Source organism: Peromyscus leucopus, chromosome 13, assembly GCF_004664715.2.
Source record: "Peromyscus leucopus breed LL Stock chromosome 13, UCI_PerLeu_2.1, whole genome shotgun sequence".
In the NCBI taxonomy this organism is placed as follows: domain Eukaryota; kingdom Metazoa; phylum Chordata; class Mammalia; order Rodentia; family Cricetidae; genus Peromyscus; species Peromyscus leucopus.
Window position 1 is genome coordinate 50,166,062 of NC_051074.1, and position 22,725 is coordinate 50,188,786.

Here is a 22,725-nt window from a genome sequence, read left to right on the forward strand (position 1 = left end):
TGCGGTCATATTTGGATAACACTATTAGAAAGATGGGAGCCCTAATTTTCTCTAAGAGAAAGCAATATTTATGTTATTTCAATTGTTCTAAGTACTGAGTCTATGTGATACAAACAGAAATATATGTGGGTGGATTTTCCACATTCAAACAGTGATAGCACATTAATCAGACAGACTCATTTTAGGGTATATAGACATCATAAAATATGCATTAAATTGTACTTATTCTTGTTTATGTAAATTTTCTCATACTTATATCATCCCCTTTTCCCAATTCAATATATTTAGACTTAACCTGGTCTCAATCACTGCATATTTAAAATGAAATGAAAACAAACAAAATCTCCACAAAATACCAATCACTGGCTTTCACTGTATTCATCAATAAAGTCGATCAGACATACCCAACTTTTATTAATGTTCTATCAAATATACTTCCCTAAAGAGCAGAGGGTTTTTTTTAAAGATTATATTTTTATTTTTAATTATGTGATTATATGTGTTGATACATGCCCATGAATGAAGTGCCTGCAGAGGCCAAAAGAGGGCATTGAATTCCCAGGAGCTGGCATTCCCAACAGAGTCCCCTGCGAGGAAAGTAGGTGCTCTCCACCTTGGCTGCTGAAGATGAACTGAATAAGGAATGCACCAAGAGGCAAGCCAAAGTGGATGGGGGAGCGCCATGAGGCCTCAACCTACACGAGGAACTACAGCAAGTAATGAATGCTGAACGCAGGAGAAATAATCAATGGGCTATCCAATCCCGCAGAGTTAGCTTTAAAAACGTACACATACATACAAGTAGCATTACACAGACTGAGCAGGGTGTGTGTGTGTGTGTGTGTGTGTGTAACACAACAATTTTAAAAAAAATGAGCCAATGAATTTGAATGAGAACAAGGAGAGGTATATTGGGGTTTGGAGGGAGAAAGGGAATGGGAAAATGATGTAATTATATTATATTAAAAAATAAGTCATAAAATACATATTTAAAAGAGAAGGTGCTCTTAAGCACTGAACCATTTCCAGCATCCAGAGGACAGAGTTTTAAACAGGATAATAAGATAATATTGCATTTAAAATTCTTTAAAGGTACTACTTTAAGGAAAAAATGTGCAAAAATTGGGAAAATCCTAATTGACAGGTAAATATTCAATAATGCAGCATAACATTCCCCCATTTTATAAACTTTGGCACAGGTTCCTGAAAACAAAATTATACCAAACTGTGAGAATTGTCTTAGCCCATCCATCACCCTAATATCCACCTTTCATAAAGTGCTCTAAAGTGAGACTTGTACTGAGACACGGATGGGCTTTTAGGAGTGTTGAAACTATGGTTACATTATTGGATGTTCTTTGTGATGACATGTATGGTCATTAGCCAACGTTTAACTTACAGGCTATCTGGATGGATGAACCACCATTACAGTTCTTCAGACCAACTGAGAATTTAAAGAACACAACTCCACAGTCTATGTGGATGGGTGGGAAATACCTTTCCTGGAAGTAATTTTTCACTTACTGTATCAGTCATAAATATAGCAGTTACAAATACGTTGTCTCAGAAGTATTTTTTCTTCTAGAGTTTGTTTTCCTTTAGCTTCAATGCTGAATTCTAGAACTCCAGTGCTGGCTTCATGTATTCATGCTATTGGGAGCTCAAACTCTATCATCATTCACGTTGTTCTGCCTTACAAAGCATTGTGCTAAATCACTGAAAATACACCGGTCTAGACTTTGACATTCTGAAGCAGGATGACAGCAGGCATACAGCAAGGCCATATGCTGGCTGGAAACAGGCCTTTGCAGCCAGAACACTTGGTTCAGTTCCTGGGTCTCCCATGTTCTAGCTATGTGTCCTTGAACAAATAGCTATGTGTCCTGAATGTCCCCCTTGCCCTACATTTTATCAGGAAAATGGAGATTAAAACCTACCCTTACTTATATGTAGAAATTTACGTGAGGATTTGAACAGGGTCTGTCATGCAATCAGTGCTATGCAAGTAATAGCTATCGCTGTAACTACATACTACCAGCAGATAGATACCATGCTATCTATTTTTATAACCACTACTTTGCATTTTATCAAAAGGCCTGTATCTAATTCTCAGCTCTTTGGAGTTGATGGGTAAGGTCCTTTGATCCTTCACAGAAACTCGAATGGTAAGACACCTACCGGAACAACAGGTTTCAGACTCTGGCCACTCGGGCTTGCAGCGCTCGGCTGGGCATCAGCATGTGGCCCTGGTGCTGGTTCACTGCTTCTCCTCACCAGCAGTGGAGTGCCTGCAGGACAAAATAAGAGGTCAGAGGTTGAATGAACCCTGGGGAGAAGAAAATATATGGTACAACGTATTTTAATTAAAAGGGTTTATAACAGGCTTTCATGTTTCACCACTCCGTTTCTAAGGAGACTTGTAAATGAATCCACCGGAGGCTCGGTGGGCATCTCTAGGTAAGACAGCATGCATGCACTCCATCTTCCAACCGTCATCTTCCCTTACCTGCATTTTAGAACCGGACACTGCATTTAACAGATGTGTTTGGAGATGCAAGGCCAGAGAGTGGGGAATCTAAGGGCGGTCCTCAGAAGCGCATGGGGTTTTAAAGAATAATTATGGACAAGACTAATGAAGAAGTTCAAACATCCAATGTAAACTGCTCTTTAGTAGACCTGGAAGCACAGTTATTACCGCCATTTGATGCCTCCCCAACCTTCTCAACAGTGATACACTGAATGAAATCATGCTCTGGGCTTATGGCATTAATGTCTATTTAAGTATACAAAGGGATTGGTTCCATTCTGTTCTTTTTCCCCTAAAGTAGACAAAACTGATAACGAAAATAAGTTAGTTCTTCTAAAAATATATTCTGATTTCTTTTTAACTTAATAAAAGCTCCCACTATTAAATATTTGAGTCAGTTATTAAATTCTGAAAAAAGATTAGAAAGTTCAAACGCAATTCAATCTCAGCAGGGCTAGCAACCTAACCACGCTCACTGCAATTAGGGCCTGAAATAACGTGCTTCAGAGAAAACTGGCTGCTACAGAGAAAAATGTAAAGAAAAAAAACCTCTTCATGGTTTAAACGTTACTCTCACAGAAAAATTAACTTTTATTTATATATTGTTGAGAAAAGAGTGAAAAACAGTTGAATGCAATTTCTCATTTATCAACATTCTGAAAATAACTTCTCAAACTTCAATATCTACTTTAGCTTAAAGGAACATTTCATCCCATCTTAAGTCATTTGCCAAACAGATTTCATATGTGCTACAACATTCTTTTTTTCTTCTGTACAAAACATAAAGTTGCTAGCACGTTTACCCCTTTCTATACAGAAGCTGCTTTTTGGAAAACAAAACTTTCATAGTACATTAATTAATATGCTATAAAAGATAGAGACATCATGACAAAATGTATTAAAACCCCACATACTTTTTTCTTGCTCTTTTTTATGAATAGACACTCTATCACATTATTCTTTACTTCCTCCCTCTCAACAATGTTAAAAATAACTGTTAGACTGTAAAGTTGGCAACTGTTTCTTCAATGAAACTTGAAAAATAAACTGGACTAGAAGGAAAAAGTTCCTTAAAATTCAGTCTCATATCAATTTTTCACTTCTTCAGTTGACCTATAGGCAATGTTTCTTTCAAGTTAAACCCCTAAATTATCAGTAGCATGAAGAGAAGAACTGGTCTAAATGTAATATTCTCAGAAACAACTCATGATATTTAAAGTCCCAAAGAAATTGGGAGAACAGGAAGGAGACACCTTGAAACTCTCAATTATTTCTATGTATTTAATAAGGTGAGTGCACTATAATTTAACAATCTCAAATTAGAAAAAGGACAGAAAACAAGGAATGCCATCTTGGTTCACCATACAATTTTCTCACTGTCAAAAACAAGGTGAAGATATAGCAGAGAAAAGAAAATAATGACTAACAATTTTAGAAAATTTTAGTTTTTAGTTATTATGACTTTTCAGCTGAGTTATACATATACATACATACACATACATATAGAGACATAAAACATGTATAAATATACATACACACATGTACACACAGATATACACATACATGTACACATATAAACATACATACAGATACATACATATACTCATATATACAGACACACTTAGGCACATATACATACACATATGCACACATATACACAAATAAATGCATATACATATATTCACAAATACATACACACATATACATTCAGATATACACACATATACATACATAATACATAAACACACATTTAGATACACACATATACTCACAAATATATATATATATACACACATACATGTACACATATACACATATAAACACATACATGCACATATGCACAAATACACAATACATACACATATACATGCATGTATACATACATAATACATTCACACATATACATACAAACACACACGTCATGATGTATGACACATGCTTTTTATTAGATTATAAATGCCTCTTTTTCAAGTTATAGAAGATGGTTTTTCTTCAGCTTTGAGGATGCAAGCCTCTGTCTCATCACAGTTTATCCCCCACTTTACTGATAAAATGTTAAATTATTTAGGATGCTTTTGAAGTAACAGGTATTCAGCTTTATGCAACCAATATGCCACAACACTCAGGAGATGACAATTCACTTTATTCCACTGTATCAACTATGTGGAATATAAAAAAAAAATCATCCATGATACTCCATTATTATGTACACCTTTCACATTTTTATGTATCAGTTACAAATTTTAATTAATAAATACACACCAAAACCTTGAAGCACCAATCAAACTTTAAGATGGATGATCTCTCTTAAATGCAGACTCAGCTCATTAGGAAGAAGTCTCCCTCTGTGTTTTTCTTCCTTTCACATTTGGATGTCCCCTGTTGAGTCACCTTCTAATTTTTCCTTGGCTGTCTTAATGTGTTAATAACAAGTGCAAATCATTTCATACTGGAATTAATAATGAGCATCTCAAAATATGAACTGTTATCTCAGCTTTAAACAAACCCTCCTCGTTTTATTTTTCAAACTGCCAACCCCTATTAGCAGGCTGCTGTCAAGGAGAGTCAGAGTTGTCACTCAAAGCCAAAGAGAACACCCTCGTTTCAACAAAGGCATGCAAGGAGAGGGCTTAATGGATAGGCATATTCTGGACCACAGTAGAGCTGAAGTTGCATTTCCCACTCAAGCTTACTAAGTAAGAGGGAGGTGACTCACTTTTCCTCCTTGTGGGGAGGGGCAGAAAGAAACACACACTGAAGGAGCTTGTAACCTCCCTTGTGGATGCTCATACTGCTGAAAACTGCCACACATCAGTACAGGGGACTAGACAATGGCCTTTGGAGTCACATGACTGAACTGTCTGTGCGGTTCCAGGACAGTGAAAGTAGACTTTTCTGTGACAGTGTCTCCATGGAAGACCTGGTCATACAAACAAGAAAGAGCTGAAGAGGGGGAGACACTAAGTCAGGTACAATATACACATTGACCATTGTGTATTCTTCAACAGGAAGACTACCCTCCTCTTCTCAAATTCCCCTCGAAGGAAGAGCTGTCCCTTGACATTTGTTATGAACAATAACAATGTTAGCTTATCTAAAAGATCCACTTCAGAAAATCAAAATCGTTTTTAGTGAATATTATGTGATTGAAAACTAGCAAAAATCTAATTGTATAGTAATACATAGCCTTAAAGTAAGAATTGAAAAAATATATATTATATAAAATCATATATAATATTAGATGGAGTATGAAGGGAGTTCAAATTGGGAAAAGTTTTCCAACCATCATGTTCTATTGAATTGAGAAGGCTCTTAGATTTTAAGGTGGAAGTGTTTGTTTCAGCTCAAGAAGTCATAGATAGCATTCCCTGGAGTCAGAGTTTAAAAGCCAGTAGAGGCAAAAGGGAAACAAAATAAGAGATATTGCATGATGCTTATCTCTACAGCTCAATACGGGGAGCTCAGCTGTGCAACAGGACCAAAGCAGTGGGTGCTGGGGAGGCGATGGCCGTGAGCTGAACAACCACAGTACGTTAGCTTACTTCATAGAAGAAACCATGGCAGACAGGAACATGCAGCAGGTTTCGGTATACATAAAGGTAGGCAACCATAACAGGTGTACAACAGCTAGGTGACAGGAGAATCCATATCAATGCACACACATGCGATGGGATATGCAAGTTTCCATTTTGTTTAGCTAGATACCCTGGGGCCATGGAAGAGAACTATGCTACATGGAGAGAGAGAAGAAACCCTGGTGTGGGACATAGCTGATGGTTATGTCCCCATGACGAGGATCTTGTCATAGTAACCTCGATCCCACTGGGGTACTTATAGCTTAAGCCTCACTCTAAAAACTTACACATTCACAAAGGGCTTTTGTCTTCAAAATCTAAGACTGGTGTGCCTGTTAGCACTGGCTGTGTTCGGATGAAGCTTGCTTACATGACAAGTGGCATCACTAAATATTGAATTTGGAGGACGTCGAAAGACATGCCAGGCTTGTGGGAGAAAAAAAGTGGAATTAGTTTTCAGGTGTCTACGAATGATGGTGGATTTTCTAGTTATTAAACAATTGCCAGTTTGATGTTGGGGAGAGTAATGCACAAAGGGGGTGCACTTAGACACCCAACAGCCCCATTAAATAGCCCTAAGGCTTTGGAAAAAATTTCAAATAGGCAACAATGGTTTAAAAGCTCAAATTGTTATACTAATGGGTCATTCATGATATAAAGGCCAACATGAATGGAGGGTGGGAGGTAGTTTCTATATAATACAAGTTTCTGAGTTTGCTATGTGTGTGAACATGCTTACACAGAGAGAGGAGAGAGAGCCAGAGACAGGCAGATACACAGAGGTGACAGAGAGGGGGAGAGAGAGAGAATTTTGTACAACTCAAGATTGTGTTTGGATAGAGTTGCTTAAATGACAATTGATTCTCTCTCTCTCTCTCTCTCTCTCTCTCTCTCTCTCTCTCTCTCTCTCTCTCTCTCTCTCACACACACACACACACACACACACACACACCCCACAGGGGGAAGGGGGAGATGGAGGGAGAGATTTCTATATCTGAAGGTTGTGTTTGGGTGGAGTTGCTTAAGTGACAAGTGATGTCATTTAATAGTGAACTTGGAGGGCCTTGAAGGACAGGCCATTACAAGAAAAGAAACCAAGAATCCGAAGAATCATAACAGAGGAAGCTGTTGGCAGCGGAGAAAACAAACAATGGTTTCAAACATAAGCCACACATCAAGTCACAAGGACACATGTTCTAAATTGTACAGAGAGTAGCAGCAGCAATTTATTTATTTAAAGATGGTTAATGATCCTCCTGAGCGAAGCCAGAAGGCCAGCTTGTCAGTATTAGTGTTGTTTCATCCCTAGGCAGCTATAGTGAATGTGAAGACATGACAGTCTGTAAGACTAAGAGGGACTCTGGCTTAGGAGGCAGGGAGGGCACTGTCAAGATGCCGAGTAGAGTGTCTGTAGTCAGAGGCAGCAATGGAGAGAAGCTGGAGAAGAAAATGGGAGATTTTGGCAAATGATTACAACTATATCCTAACCAGGCTGAGCCCAGAGTGAGCACAGGGTGCAGTCATGATCCCTATGTGTTTTGTGCAAGAAGAACAATGGACATTTACTCTTGATGATTTGATTCTAATCTGAAATAATTCTTACTGGAAATCATGGTGGGCCAGAATGACAGTGTAGAGACAAATGTGATATGTACAAAGACAACCAGGAAGTGCCTGAGTGGTTCCATATCACATGCTAAGAAACAAAGAGCTAAGACTCCCTATTCTAGACTCCTCCAATGAAAGGCAGGTAAAACCATGAGTTGCTAGTGAGCCCTCAGAAGAGAGTTTAGAATGTGTGGGGGGAGAGAGGAGAAAGGAGGACGGTTGCCATGACAGCCTGTGAGTGTACAGAAAGTGCTGCCCCATCAGTCTTCAGTTCCCTCTGTTGTGAAAAATTAGTTCCTGCAGTGCCATGGAAATCATGGAAAGAAACACTTGGACAGTTTACAGAAAAGGATAAAAATTATACTTCTAATATTGCTGACACAAAATGACAAGATAAATAGGGAAAAAAAAAATCCCTAAATAGAACCCTTTAAATTGGTACAGCTCTCACATCAACCATGATTGGAATTGCAAATGATAGAAAATTTTTATAACTTAAAAAAATAGTTAAAGACATAGGAAAAATTACAGGGAGTCGGGATTGTTCGTCCACCGACACGGGTTGCATTCTGGTGTCTGTATACTGCATTTCTTTAGCTGATTCCACAAGTACTCAACCTAGAATGTTACTTTGAAATTATCTTGAGGTTTCAAATGTGCTGAATGTGTCTGTTATTAAAATATGAGACTGTCCTCCAGAAGTCTGGTTCAAAAGGCCAAAGCTCTGGAAACCTGCTTTCTAATGGTGGCTTAGCATTGTGTAAGCCATGGACTCTATTCCCTTTCCACATCCATCGCATCAGCAGAATGAACAGGTTGCCATGTTGGGTAGCTACCCCAAAGTCCTAATCCAGATCTACAAGAAAACAGTGATATGTATATAAGAACGTATTTGAAAAATGCAAAAAAAAGGGAAGACGGTGGGAAAATATGGAAGAGGCAGACATTTGCCCACAGCTTCTTAGGCATCACTCTTCTGGAATGTATCTATCTGACAGGTGATGTACATGCCTTCCAGTATTCCTATTCATCCTGTCAATACTTGAATAAAGTAAGCCTGGTGAAAGTAGCACATTGTTTGTTTTTGGAGACAACTAGGTATCTGTGTGTGTGGATTTTTATGAGCCTCGGAAAGGGCTTGTTCAACGGCTGTCTAAAACACTACACAGCAATGATACCTGGAGACCCATAAAAAAATTGGTAATGATATCAATAGCTGCACAATTTATGGCCAAGCACCGAGCAGAGATCACTTTCTCCACAGGAGTGAGTGACCCGCCCTGGGGCCTGGCTGGTGATGAATGCAGCAGCTGCGACATGCTTTCAGATGCTGCGATGGAAAAACCACACGAGAGAAACGAAGGCTGATTTTAGGTAGTCCAGAAACTTCGGTCTTAAATATCACTCCATTAGGAAAGAGATTCCCAGTATCACTATAAATGTGGGGGAGAAGTGGAGGATGACTAACATTTAGGGCCATTTATCTTTCTTTTCAGACTACAGAGACTATGCTTGTTCCACACATGATGAAACAAACACAGGCGATTCACAGAAATCCTCCTGACCTCACAGTGGGTAAGAAGGGACTCACGTGATTAAGTCTCTCTGAGAGTTGGAAGCTGCTTCAACTCAGTACTGTTGCCATCAGAACAAGGGAAGCGTTTTTAAGGCTTTTCTTGGGACTCACATTTTTCTTGGAAGATGGCAGTGCCTTCAAAATCATGTATGTTGTTAACATTCCTGAGTGTCTGGGTTCTTCCATCTAAAGAAGTTTCTACATTTCATCTGCTTGACACTTACAAATTCATAACTAAAGCATTTTATGGTATCATTTGTTCATTTTATATGAGGTCAGTTAATTCCAGGTTTTATCATATGTTAGGTCCCAAGTGTCAACCAGAGCAAAGACAAACAAAGTTCCTGATGTTTGAAATGGAAACACTCTTAAAAAGACATAAATCATAATCATAAAAATACATAAAGTAATAAGTCCAAATGAAGTCTACTAAATCATTGAGGCCAGAAGGGGAAGCTCACCTTGTATTGCTGACCTTCAGTTCTCTGTTCTGGGTTTCAAGGACTTGGGGCTTACCCAACCTTCCTCTCTAATTATACTGCATGTTAAGTTCTTTGCCATGTCCTGTGTGCTGAACAGGACCATCCATAATTGCTAAAAGTGCCCCATGTCCTCTGATTCTAAATGATCATTAGCTAATATTCCCAACCTCTGTAATCCTGTCATCGTTTCCAGAGCTATCCCCAACAGCAATGGACCATCTCTACTCTGCAATGTTCGGGTATCAGAACTTCAGGGCCTCCTGTGCATGGGCTTCTTACAGGAGGAGCAACTTTAATAACAGGATGATGTGATTATGTGATTTTGTCCAATTTATCTGTGTAAGATGTTAATTTTCAATGTCTCCCTACACCTTTCCTTTTTTTGGTTGACACTGGAGTGACCAAGTATTTCTGGAATCCAGTTAAGGAGAGCTGAGCTGAATACATATATAGTTTGTGGACAATTTTATAGACAATTATATACAGTTTTTGTGGACAATTTTTAGTTTTTATAACTAAAACACTAGTTATTACTGGTGATCATATGATGTAGCTGTTCACCTAATTTGGGGACCAAAAGGTACAGAGGCAGGCAACTGTCTCAAGAATGTGCTCTGTTTGTATCTAGCACCAGAAGTGTGTGGGTGCAGAGGAAAGGATCAGCAGGATCTGAAATGGACAAAACTAGTAGATGGAAGATTTCTTCAATCATTATATCTATAAAATCACAAGCGATAATTCGGTTCTCATTGGAATCTTGACAATGAGACGTTCTTTAACTGGGACGTACTTGGAAATGCAGCATGGAATGAAAATCCTCCATGCTACTTGGATAGAAGCCTGCAGCAGTTTCATGAATCACAGGTGTGCATGTCTGAAGGTCCATGGTTGTCTATCCCCCAAAGCATTATTTAAACAAATACAATCTGATTATCAAGTTAGAATGAGGATTGAATTAGGAATTTATTCCATTAAAATGATGCTACATAGGAAAAGTCATTAAATAATACAGAGACAAGTTCAGAAAAGTCCAGTATTCAAGTATTAACAAGAGTATAACAATTAAATATTATTTTTATACTTTATATCTTTAACATATTAACTTTACTCAATTTGTAATTGTTAATTTTATCATTCTGAAAAATAATCAATTTATACATATAATTTTGTATTTAAAATTCTTGTTCCTTTTAAAAATATTAATCTGCCCCAAACTTCCTACAATTAGATCCTAACAAAATGTGGATCTGTCTCTGTCTTTGTGGACTTTACTCCATCTTACTCTGTCTTATGTGAATATTTATATTTTACCTTGTATCTCTTGAATTCAGCTATTTAATTTTTAAAAATGAATGTCTAAAACATTCCAGATAGTTTTTAGGCCTTCTGGATATTACCAGCCTGTAATGCACAAAGTATTATCATTGAAGATCCTCGAGGCTGATGGCAAGAAGCTAAATAAAAAGAGGCCTGGGGAGGTGATTCAGTGGTTAAAGTGCTTACCCAGAAGCCTGGGGACTGGAATTCAGATCCCCAGACACTCGCATAAATGCTCAGTAGGTGTGCCAGCCCATTGGTAATTCCAGCCCCACAGGGCTGAGACAGGACCCCTAGAGCAAGCCTGCAGGCAAGACTAGCCATATGTGCCCCAGGGCTCTGGGTTTCAGAGACCTTGCCTCAGGGGATAAGGTTGAAGAGATTCCCAGCAGTAACCTCCATTTTTCACATGCACATGCACCTACACAGCTGTGCTCAGTGGTGCTTTGAACAAGAAAGGCCCCTATAAGCTCATGTATCTAATTCTTGGTCCCCAGGTGGTGGAACTGTTTGGGAAGGATCAGGAGGTGTGGTCTTGTTGGGAGGAGGTATACCACTGAGGGTGGGCTTTGAGGTTTCCAAAGTCCTGCCATTCCCTGTTAGCTTTGTCTCTGCCTCATGGTTGTTGTCTCAATACTTAAGCTCTTAGCTACTCTTCCAGCACCATGACTGCCTGCCTGCTGCCATGCACTCCACCATGATGGAGATGGACTCACCTTCTGATACTGTAAATCCAATTAACTATTGATTCTACAAGTGCCCTGGTCACGGTGTATCTTCACAGCAACAGAAAAGTAACTAAGACATGTGTTAGTTATGAGATCATTAACACACACACCACACACACATACACATACACATTACACACACGAAGAGAGAAAAACAGAAAAATTAAAAAAATGAACTAAGGTAAACATTTAAGGATAATTATAAAAAATGAGTTTATGACAAGAATGCAAAAGAAAAAGAGGTAAGCAAAGGAGAAAGAGGAAGCAATAGTCCATTGGCAATTCTTTACTGGCAAGAAGCTCACAAAATCCTATAGGAATCCTAGCAAATGGACACTTAACAGGGTGCATGCCAAACAGAACTTAAACAGGCCCGAAGATCAAGCTTTCAATCCAGAGATACCTGGACTCTAAAAGGTCTTTGAAGAGGTTTTTTTTTTTTTTTTTTTTTTTTTTTTTTTTTTTTTTAAAGATCAAAAGCATCTGAACCCCCATACATAAATAAGTTGCTACCATCAGATTTGTTTCGCTTCACCCAACACTTTTTTCTTCAGCATCAACATTTATTTTAAAACAAACACCATTCACACGAAGGCTGCATATGTTATCGCCCTTGCAACTTAATGGTAAACGAACAGGAGAGCGACATCAACACCAACGTTAAACAACTCGAGTGGAGGCTCTGGGATCCTGACTAAGTAAGGGCTTGTCAATTACTGTGCTTTATGACAGGATTCATTGCCCTGCCACTTGGTCTTTCAGGTTCCTATAGTTTATAGTCTCAGATGCTAGATATTTATGAGGTAGATTTATATTCCTAAGATTGACGGTAACCCATGGAAAAGCTAGAGAGATGATATTTGAGTTTACTTGAAAAGATGCTTTGGGACAACTGAATTTTAAACAGTATTTGAAATGCAGGAAATATGTAAAATGATACAATCACTGTTTTAACCAGGGTTTCTACAACTGTGATAGAACACCATGAGAAAAAGAAACTTGGTGAGACAACCATTTATTTGAGCTTACAACTCGTAGTTCATACTCTTATCACTGAGGAGAGGCAGGGCAGGAACTCTAGGCAGGAACCTGGAGGCAGGAACTCAAGCAGAGGCCATGGAGGGGTGCTGCTTACTAGTTTGCTCCCCATGGCTTACCCAGCATGCTTTTTATATCTCAGGAATCTGTCCAGGGTGGGACCACCTGCAGTGGAATGGGCCCTCCCACATCAATTATTAATCAAGAAGATCCTCCACGGGATTGCCTAGAGGCCAATATGGTGGGGACATTTTCTTACTTGGGAGAACTGAGAGACCTTTCCAGACTTTGTGTCAAACTGACTAAACACTAGCTAGCACAATGGTATGAAGTTCATTTGTAGTAGGCAGAGCAGAACTTCATTTTAGAAGGTAGCAGCAGGCATCCAGGCATGGATACTGATTTGCTCAGGCAGGAAAAGGACATGAACTAAGTGCCAAGAACCTACTAACTAACTGAGAAGTCTAAGGAGTGATTAGAAGAACACCACTAGAAAATATATAAATGTAAAGGTTTTATTTTTTTTTTAACTGAGACAACAGTGATGTTCTAACAGGAGACACTGTCTAGTATGATTTTAGGTAGAGATTAAAATAATTGTGGAAGGCACAGTTGTACGTTATGAGCATCTGAACACTTCAGCTGAGAAAGTCAGTGAAGAGCTGTCCTCCTTGTGGTTTATTTAATAATTCCATTGCAAATACTGTGAAGTGAATTTTGATCTATGTTCAAGGAGGGGGTATGGATGGAACTGGGGTGACTTCTTGACTCAGGGTAAAGCATATTGGGGATTTATTTTATAATGTATATTATATTTTATATCATATATCTTTGGTACAATAATGCTGGTCCGTCCAAAGGTCTAACAGAACAATTCACAGATCCTAAATTTCAGGCTAGAGCATCTAGTGAGCTGACTCTTCACTGGAAGGTAAGGGAGAAACAGGTCATGCTTTCAGACCATTCAGCTGTACTTGCCAACAATGACTGTCTACATCAAATACTAAATCAAACATCCAAGTCCTTCTTCAAAAATGAGAAACATCCACAAATCAATTCTAGGCATCCTGGGCACACATTTGTAAGATTTATCAGCTGCATTTGAACCCCTTGATCATTACATTTTATTGGATCATTTGGTTTGCTAACAGAACTGGAGGAAGAACTAATGTCTGGAGCCACTGTTATCTCTAAGGGACACTCAAAATCTGGTTTTACTCTCCTGGGTGTGTGTCCACATGCTGTCTACTATGTGGTAGCAAAGAAAAGGGCCTCTCAGGGCCTTTCTTATGATGTGGAAGGCACAGTCTCTGCTTAGCAGCACTTAAAATTCTAAACAAGGGTCATCAACTGTGGCTCAATGCAGAAAACACAGATCCGGGACTTCTCCAGCAGGGAACATGCCTAATGAAAGTACCAGGGGAAGATTCAGTAGCTTTACTGCACAGAGACATTTCCAGCATTTGCATCTGTGGTTTGAGACCTCATCTGTTGACCCATATCTGCTCTTGGAGCCCAAGGCTCAGTTTTAACCCCAGCACCCTTTCCTGAATACATCTGGCAGGTAGGAAGAGGTCATGTTCTGTCCATGATGTCAAAATGATCCAGCTGTCCAAGCCTTTGTGACCTCATATTAGACAAATGAAATCTAATCCACTTTAAGGAATTCTGCAAGACCACCCAGATGTTTCATACAGCTGCTGTTTTGCTACTAAACAGGTCTATTACACAGGCTGCAGAACATTGCCCCAGCTGACTAATTCAGCCAGTGGCAGAGTGAGGCAACAATCCACAGGTCATTAATGGCTTCTCTGTGTAACTGCACATCAAATTCAATGTGTACCAAAGTGAAAAGTCCATGGATACAAAACCTGGTTGCATTTTATGATTCACTGAGAAGAAATAAACTATTGATATTAGCATCCTTGGAATTCTAAATTTTAAGGGACAGATATTTGGACATAAGATTATCTACTAATGCTGAAGTATGGGGAAGCAAGAATTCAGTTATAATTTAAAATATTCCCCACAGATAAAATTTTCAGAATCAGGAGAATAATTGGGCTTATATTAAATATAAACATTTCAAGTAGCCCAATCAATGACTGGAACAATCCAAGATATTTTAAAGGATTCAATGCTTAGAACAAGAATATTTTTACCATTGTTTTTCCCACAGGTCTCAAGCAAACACCAAAGCATATCAGAAGATGCCTATTCATGTTGTGGCAACACCTGCTTTTATCTAGCTCCTGCCACCAGCCCATCAGACTTTTATGGCACTGCCTCTTAGAACTGTGTAGTGTTAGGCTGGTGCTTATCAAAACACAAGAGCATGAAAAAGCCCGTATTATTAAGAAGAAGATGCAGAACAAATTATGGCAGGAGCTACTGAGATGAAAGGGGACCTGATGACATAGGCCTACACCTACAGCAGACGTCGAATTAAAGGTGCAGACAAGAGGCCAGTATCTCTATCAGTCAGCCTTGGAAGTCATCAAATGGTTTCTGAGATAAGTGCCCTTTAATTTGAGACAAAGGAGAACAATCTCATCTTTCAGGTCTTGTTGGCACAGGAAAAACGAACATGCAGTGTTGCTTTCAAAAAAGACCACATTAGGAAAGGAGGAGGAGTCTTATGAGCTCGGCAGGAAACCTTGGATGCTACCGGAATTGTCTTCTTGTGGTGTTTGTCTCGTTTTAGATATCATACACACACACACACACACACACACACACACACACACACACACACACACACTTTGCTGTTCAGCATGCCCAAACAGCAGAACTATGTGATGGTTCTCAAAATAAGATAAGCAGAATTAGCAAGCAAGCATGCCAGTAATAGTCCTTTATAGTTTACTTTTCATGTGCACAACTGAGTGGGCTAGATGGCGAGTATCTATTTTAGCATGTGGCAGTCTTTCCATGTGTTCTTAAAGTTTCATATTTTTGCCAAAGTCTTCTGATGTCCCTTATCCACAGCCACTGGTCACACTCAGAAGTAGCCTTTAAATGGTCCTTCAAAGAGAAAACTCAGCATTTCAAACTAGATTTCCATACTGTAATAAAAAGACTTACAGCCCAGCAATTGTTGGAATATGAGTAAAACATTTTATCCAAGGATGGGGATAAAAGACTCCCCAAGAGGATGCAAGGGGTCACAAAGTCACATGACAAAGGGGTATATATACTACAATGTGAAGAATTAATGGCCATGGAACAATTTGCCTTTGCTTATACTCCTATATTCTAATTATATAAGCTCTCATGTTTAGAATACAGATTTCATAAGCCCTTATGTTTAGAATAGATTCCGTTTCCTATCTAAAACAAACATATGGTATCAAGCAGTCTTTTAATGCTCAGATTTAAATTAGTTTTAAAGAGATAAAAAGACTGAAATAGTTCTGCTATTTGTGCATGCTTAACAGCAATATTTATGTCAACATATTGGCAAAGGAAATGTAAGGATCTCTGTATCTCACTGGGCCCATGGTTTCATTTTAAAAGAAACACAACACAATTGCCTAAAATATTTACAGTGTTGTATATCAATAAGGTAGAATGAGAGACTAGTAGACTTGCCTCCTACAACTTTGCGCAGACAATTCAATCCTACATTGCAAAGCAACTTTATTAAGTACCATGACTATCTGTCCATGACCATTTGTTACATTCGGATAGCACACAGTCACTGTGACTCTTTTCTTGTGCACACAACACATAGCCAGGGTCCTCCCAGGTTCCAGTGAGAGACTGGGCTGCTTTCTTTGCAGCTTACTGCAGTGAAATCTCTTCCAGTTAATAGTGGACTTCTCAGTCTTGAGACACAACTCCTTTGTGAGTCATGAACATAAATTAAGGGGCTTAGCATTATAACCCGCGGATGATGCAGAAAAGATGACAGCATATAAAGAAAGGAGAAATTCTGAAGCTACTTCCCTGGAGGATTCTCTTTAGTGCGACAAGAAACTGGGTAGGAAGTCTTTAGGGATTACCAACTACTTACAGAAACATAACGAGTTCAAGATTCAGTCCAGTAACACTCCACATCCCTCTGGGTTTGGAGATTTATGTCCTGATTAACATTTATTTTCCCTAGTCACTTACTGGAAACCTGCTAAATGCTAGGAAATGTGTTAATTCCTGGGAAAACAAGGATTATTATGATACAGACTTTGACCTTCAAAGGGCTCCGATGAGAGGAATTTGTATACAATAATATGTAAGACAATGTCACTAGAGATATATAAGAAGCCACTACAAAACTCTGTAAGAGCAAGAACTACAGCTATAGCAATTGGAGGTGGCTTCACAGATCAGTTGAGTATTCACATGTCCATCCGACCAATCATCCATCCATCTATCCATCCATCCATCCATCCATCCATCCATCCATCCATCCATCCATCCACCCATCAGTCCGTCCATCCATCTACCAAATCACTATGTTCAAGAGACTGACACAGGAGCTAATATAAAGTTACATGCATGAGATGCAGGGATACATTAGAAAAATCTCCAAGTTTGTAGAAAAAAAAAATGCTTCTAGGATAAGGCAAGAAAAAGATGGTGATAGGTACCAGCAAGATGTCCCAAAGATTGGAGAGACTGTTGGTCTATTGGAGTTAAAGCAAGTATGACTGGTGATGACCACTGGTGGAGAAAGGTTCTGATATCACAAACAAAACTGGCCCATGCCTTAACACAGCAAAAGTCATGACAACCATGTGCATATATGTTTCTGAATTATTTAATACTAAGGACACAAGACAAATAAAATATGCCAACACAATGAGAGTAGAGATAACATACTAATCATGCAGGTTGAAACAGAGACATAAGTCTGATTTTAACAAGTTTCTGCTTCAAACTTTTGGTTTTTAATATCTCAAAAAAAAAAAAATCAACTCCTTTTCCTATACCACAAAGATTCTATATAATCTATTGCTATTTTATTCTTTGTGGGGCTGTTGGAAGTAGAAATGTTTTCTTGATTCCTTTTCATACTCAGTGTACACAAACACAACTGAGTCTTGTATCTTGAAGCTGGGTTACATTTATCATTCTTAAGAGTTTATAGGTAGAGTATATGAACTTTTCGATGTAAAAGAGAATGTTAGCTATGACAAGAGATAATTTAGTTTATTCTTTTTTTGTTTTTGAAACAGGGTTTCTCTGTGTAGTTTTGGTTCCTGTCCTGGATCTCACTCTGTAGACCAGTCTGGCCTCGAACTCACAGAGATCTACCTGGCTCTGCTTCCTGAGTGCTGGGATTAAAGGTGTGCACCACCATCGCCAGGCCTATTCTTTTTCTAATTTGGAAACCATCTATTTTTTTTTTCTTACCCAATTGCTTGGGCTAGTAGTGCTATTGTATCATACATAAGTACTAAGAGTGAATGCACTTGTTTAGTTCCTGATTGTAGAAGAAACATGGGTATGATGGTACATATATGTAATACTGACACTCGGGGGGGGGGGTAGAGGCAAGAATATCAGGAATGCAAGGTCATCTTCAGCTACCAGTGAAGTTGAGGCCAGCCTGGGATACACAATACCATCTCTCAACAAAAATGCTTCAGGTTTTTCTCTCTAGAGCATCATGTGTATTGCCTATGGCCTTGTCTGAGCTGGTATGCTTTAATGAAGTTCTTACAAACCTGAATTGTAGGGGTTTTAGCTAAAAAATAATGTTGGATTTTGTCAAATAATTAGGTGAGGTTTTACTCATGAAATAATGGGGTTTTCACATTTAAGATAATTTTTATCATTTATTTTATTAATGTGTGATAAAATATTTGTACATTGAAAATTATAAGACATTGATGGAAGAAATTAAAGACACAGACAAAGGAAAAGACTTCTTTCCTCATGGATTTTGAAAAAAAGGTAATATTGTTCAAATATTCATATTGAATAAAAATTCAATGCTATATCTACCAAACTTTCAGTGGCATTTTTCACATAGATTTAAAACTTTCTAACGATTGTATGCAACTAAAAGACTCAACTTGTCCAAGCAATCTTGGGCAAAAAAGCAAAAGCTACAGGCACAAACACCCCATGATGTAAAACTATATTATAGAGCTGTAAGTAATACAAACAGTATGTCAGTGGCATATACAAAGCCACATAAACTAATGAAGCAGAAACACAATGCAGAAATAAACCACCTATACATTAATTATGATCAATTATTATTTTATCAATTCTATATTATTAAAATATAATGCATAATATAATGATAAACAAATTACTTATTATTAACAAAATATTAATGATGAACTATTTTTTTAAAAAAAGATTCCAAAATATATAATGGGGAATGCATACTATCTATAACAAATGGTGAAACTGCATGTCCAAGTACAAAGTAAGGACACTGGCAGCTGAGCATGGCCATGCACACTTGTGACCTCAGCATTTTGGAAACAAAGGCAGAAAGACTGTGAGTTGGGAGCCAGTCAAGGCTACATAATGTTTTCAGATCAGCTTGGATTGCTGAGTAAGACTCTGCCTCAAAACAAAATAAGTAAGCAAAAATAAATAAATAAATAAATAAATAAATAAATAAATAAATAAATAAAATAAACCCCCAAAGGAACAAAATAGTGAAATAATTAATAATATGTAAAAATTAGCTGAAAGCATAGCATCAGAAAGGTTAAACTTGTAGATGGAAACATGAGCAGAAATATCTTTTACGATGACGTTGGTAGTGATTTTAAGGATTGTTTGGTATGCTGAACATAAAATATTGTATAATTTACTTGACAGTAGATAAGAGATGATATTAACATTATTTCTACAAATGCACATACGTACTTCGGAATATCAGCTAAGGATGATGGTAACTGTGTAACCAGTACACAAATATTACACCAACTCCTTATTTACCCAGACTACGTACAGTTTGTATTTGTGAAATAATTAAATATTTTTTAGGTCAAATGTAAAAATGTACCCTCATGATCTGCCATTGCTCTCTCATCCTGCTGCCCTGCTTCACTACATTCAAGCCTCTACCACCTCTTTTGTAACTGTGGATCTTTCCAGAGTCATCCAGACTGTCGAAGTACTAGCGGATCCCATCTACCATGTTTTTCCATAGTTCTCGTCTTCTCAGAGTGAGCTTCCCTAGCTTTCTCCACCCATAGTCCTGTTTTATTTTCCTCACAGCAGAGTCACTAAGGAGATCCTTCTGTGTCCCTGTTCACATATGTGATTTCTATCAGCCAGAAGGAAGCTGCTTGAGACCAGAGATCCTGTCAATCTGTGTTGTGTTTCCTAACCCCAGTTGACTGTTGGAGTTAAGACAAGTACAGGTTAAACAACCAGGAAGAAATACTTCTGTATCTGAATCAGTGGAAAGAGTCATAACCAAGAAATCAGAAATGTAGGCTGCTGGTCAAACGTACATGGTCAGGCACAATGGTTGTGTGCTGGATGTCAGGAGCCCATGGTCAAGGTATAGCATGGACTTCAGAACCTGGCTGACATTAACCCACAGGACTCTGGCTTTTCACATGCCCACTAAGCATGAACCCAGAACACAGATCATGCTCTAAGAGCATAGAAAACCCAAGAGCATAGCATATGCCTTCTGAGTTTCAAATGTCGGCACAGTTAAATCAAGGCAGAGAATCTGTGGACCAAACTGCTGTGCACAAACTGTCCACACTTTTGGAGCAGCATGTGCGAATGTGTGTGTGTGTGTGTGTGTGTGTGTGTGTGTGTGTGTGTGTGTGAATTATTCTTCAAATGACTCACTGTGAGATATGATTCTTGCAAGATAATAAAAGCTGTCTACGGTGTTAGCAGCAAGTCACCCAGCATGCCAAAGGGCACCATGCACTTGTCATTTGGGCAGATCAGTAGAAGAAAGGCTGGCATTTTTGGCAATGACAGCAGCCCAAAAGGAAAGCACAAGCGCAATGGCCCATTTAAGGGAGCTGTGAATCACTCTGATTACGAGCCACTAGCATGCAATCGCTGGCACACAGAGCTTCCTGACTAATAGCCATGAGCAGTTTGCCTTTGCTATCTAAGTGTCGCAGACTGAACACACTCTTGCCTGACCTCGACGCGGCATTAATACCTGAATCACAGCCTGGGGGAGCTCAGTATTCCCTGCTAGAAAGAAGATAAACAGCAACAATACAAAGATGCAGGCCTTTTAGTGCTGCTAGTTAAACCGAATGCATTTAATCTTTCTTCAGCATCTAAAATGTCCGCTGTTATCTCTTGGTGGGATGAAATATCCTCCAACATTGTTGCAGAAAATTCAGTTTCTGGGAGGTGTTTCCATATACCAAATGGGAAACAATAAAAAGGCAAAACAAAACAAAACTTGGTTATATTCAGTATCACAGGACACAAATCACCAGGTTGTCAGAGGGCATGCTGTTTATGGTTACTCAACCAGATAAACCCCCATGATCGTTGAGTATAGCATACACTGATGGAGCTGAAATATAGAACTAATTTTTGTTGTCTATTGTATATATAGTCTTTTCTGGAAACAAATGGCATGCTGCATTAATATTATGGCATGATGTGTCATAGATATTATATACAGAAATTATCCATATCAAATGGTTTCTAATGACCTTGCTACACTTATTTATATATTATGTGTATGTGTGTGTGGGCTGATTATGTCATGGTCCATGTGTGAAGGTCAGAGAACAACTTGATGGAGTCTGTTCTTCCTTCTAACATGTGGGACACAGAGCTCAGGCTGCCAGGTAGTGGCAAATGGTTTTACCTGCTGACTATCTTGCAGACCCTGAGTCATCTTACTACCCTGGTTTCTTCTGTCCTTGGTCTCCTGAAAGGAATTAAATCCTAATATCTTACAAGGAAGAATGGACAAGCATATGGGACAGTGTCTGCTTAACCACCATTTCCATTATCAGAGCTATAAAATCCATCATTTGAGGATGAAAATGAAACAGATATGAGGCATGTTCTGGAGGAAGGATTAACCCCCATGAAAAACCATGGTGATGACTACATGTCAGAGCTAACACTTACCAAAAGTTCGTGCACAAGGCTTACACAAAATGCGCTTTGCGTTCATCAGTCCCCACAGCTCTCTTAAAAATGAGGATGAATGTCACCTCGTTATGTGGCTAAAGAAAGGGAGACTAAAAGAAGGTTGAGTGTTTGCCCCAGCCTATCATATGGTGGGAAAGAAGACTCAAATTCAAGTAGATACCTTCAAGAAAGCTAATCGTCTATCCCTACATACTACAGAGTTCCACAATAAGGCTCCTGAGATCAAACAAAGGTCCTGGAGATGATGATACAAACCATATCTGTATTCTATAGGCTGGACAATGACATCATAACTCAGTGCTTGTATGCTTTAGTCTATTAACACATGTAGAGCAAAGCCTACAACCTTTCATTGTATTTAGCTCAACTTATATCAGACCTATTGTATACAGTCCCTTCTAAGCAAGCATTTCTCTACTGCTGTATAGAACATAGCTTCAAGCCATGGCTGGAGTTCTGTCACCAGATTCTTTGGGACCTGAGAACAGGGCCAGGCTCGTGGTGTTCCCAGTCCACTCCCTCCCACCCGCTACCCACTCATAAAGACCACTTCTACTAAAACTAAAGGCATAAGAGCAAAACTAAAGGAGTTGGTTTGGGCAAAGTATGGCCACAGGCAGCCGCAGGCTGAGAGACCGCTGTTAGTACAGGCAGTTCCTGGGGCTGCCTTTCTTCCACGTCCTTTACTGGGAGGCCAAAGGTGGGGGACCCATGGAAGCGGCATGGCTGCCGTGTACAATTATTATTTTAATCGACATTGTGCTGTGTTAATGAGTGCCAAGCATGTGCCAGATGGTGTTGAAAA

The 22,725-nt window shown here is 38.8% G+C and overlaps 1 protein-coding gene across 1 annotated transcript in view; it reads right to left on the minus strand.

The window, feature by feature from the left end:
* Pard3b (par-3 family cell polarity regulator beta) overlaps positions 1-22,725 on the minus strand; it is a 993,468-nt gene that overhangs the window by 560,512 nt on the left and 410,231 nt on the right. Inside the window, exon 4 of the mRNA XM_028891309.2 lies at positions 2,179-2,288. Coding sequence (XP_028747142.1) covers positions 2,179-2,288 — 110 coding nt within the window. The remainder of the gene's footprint in view (positions 1-2,178; positions 2,289-22,725) is intronic.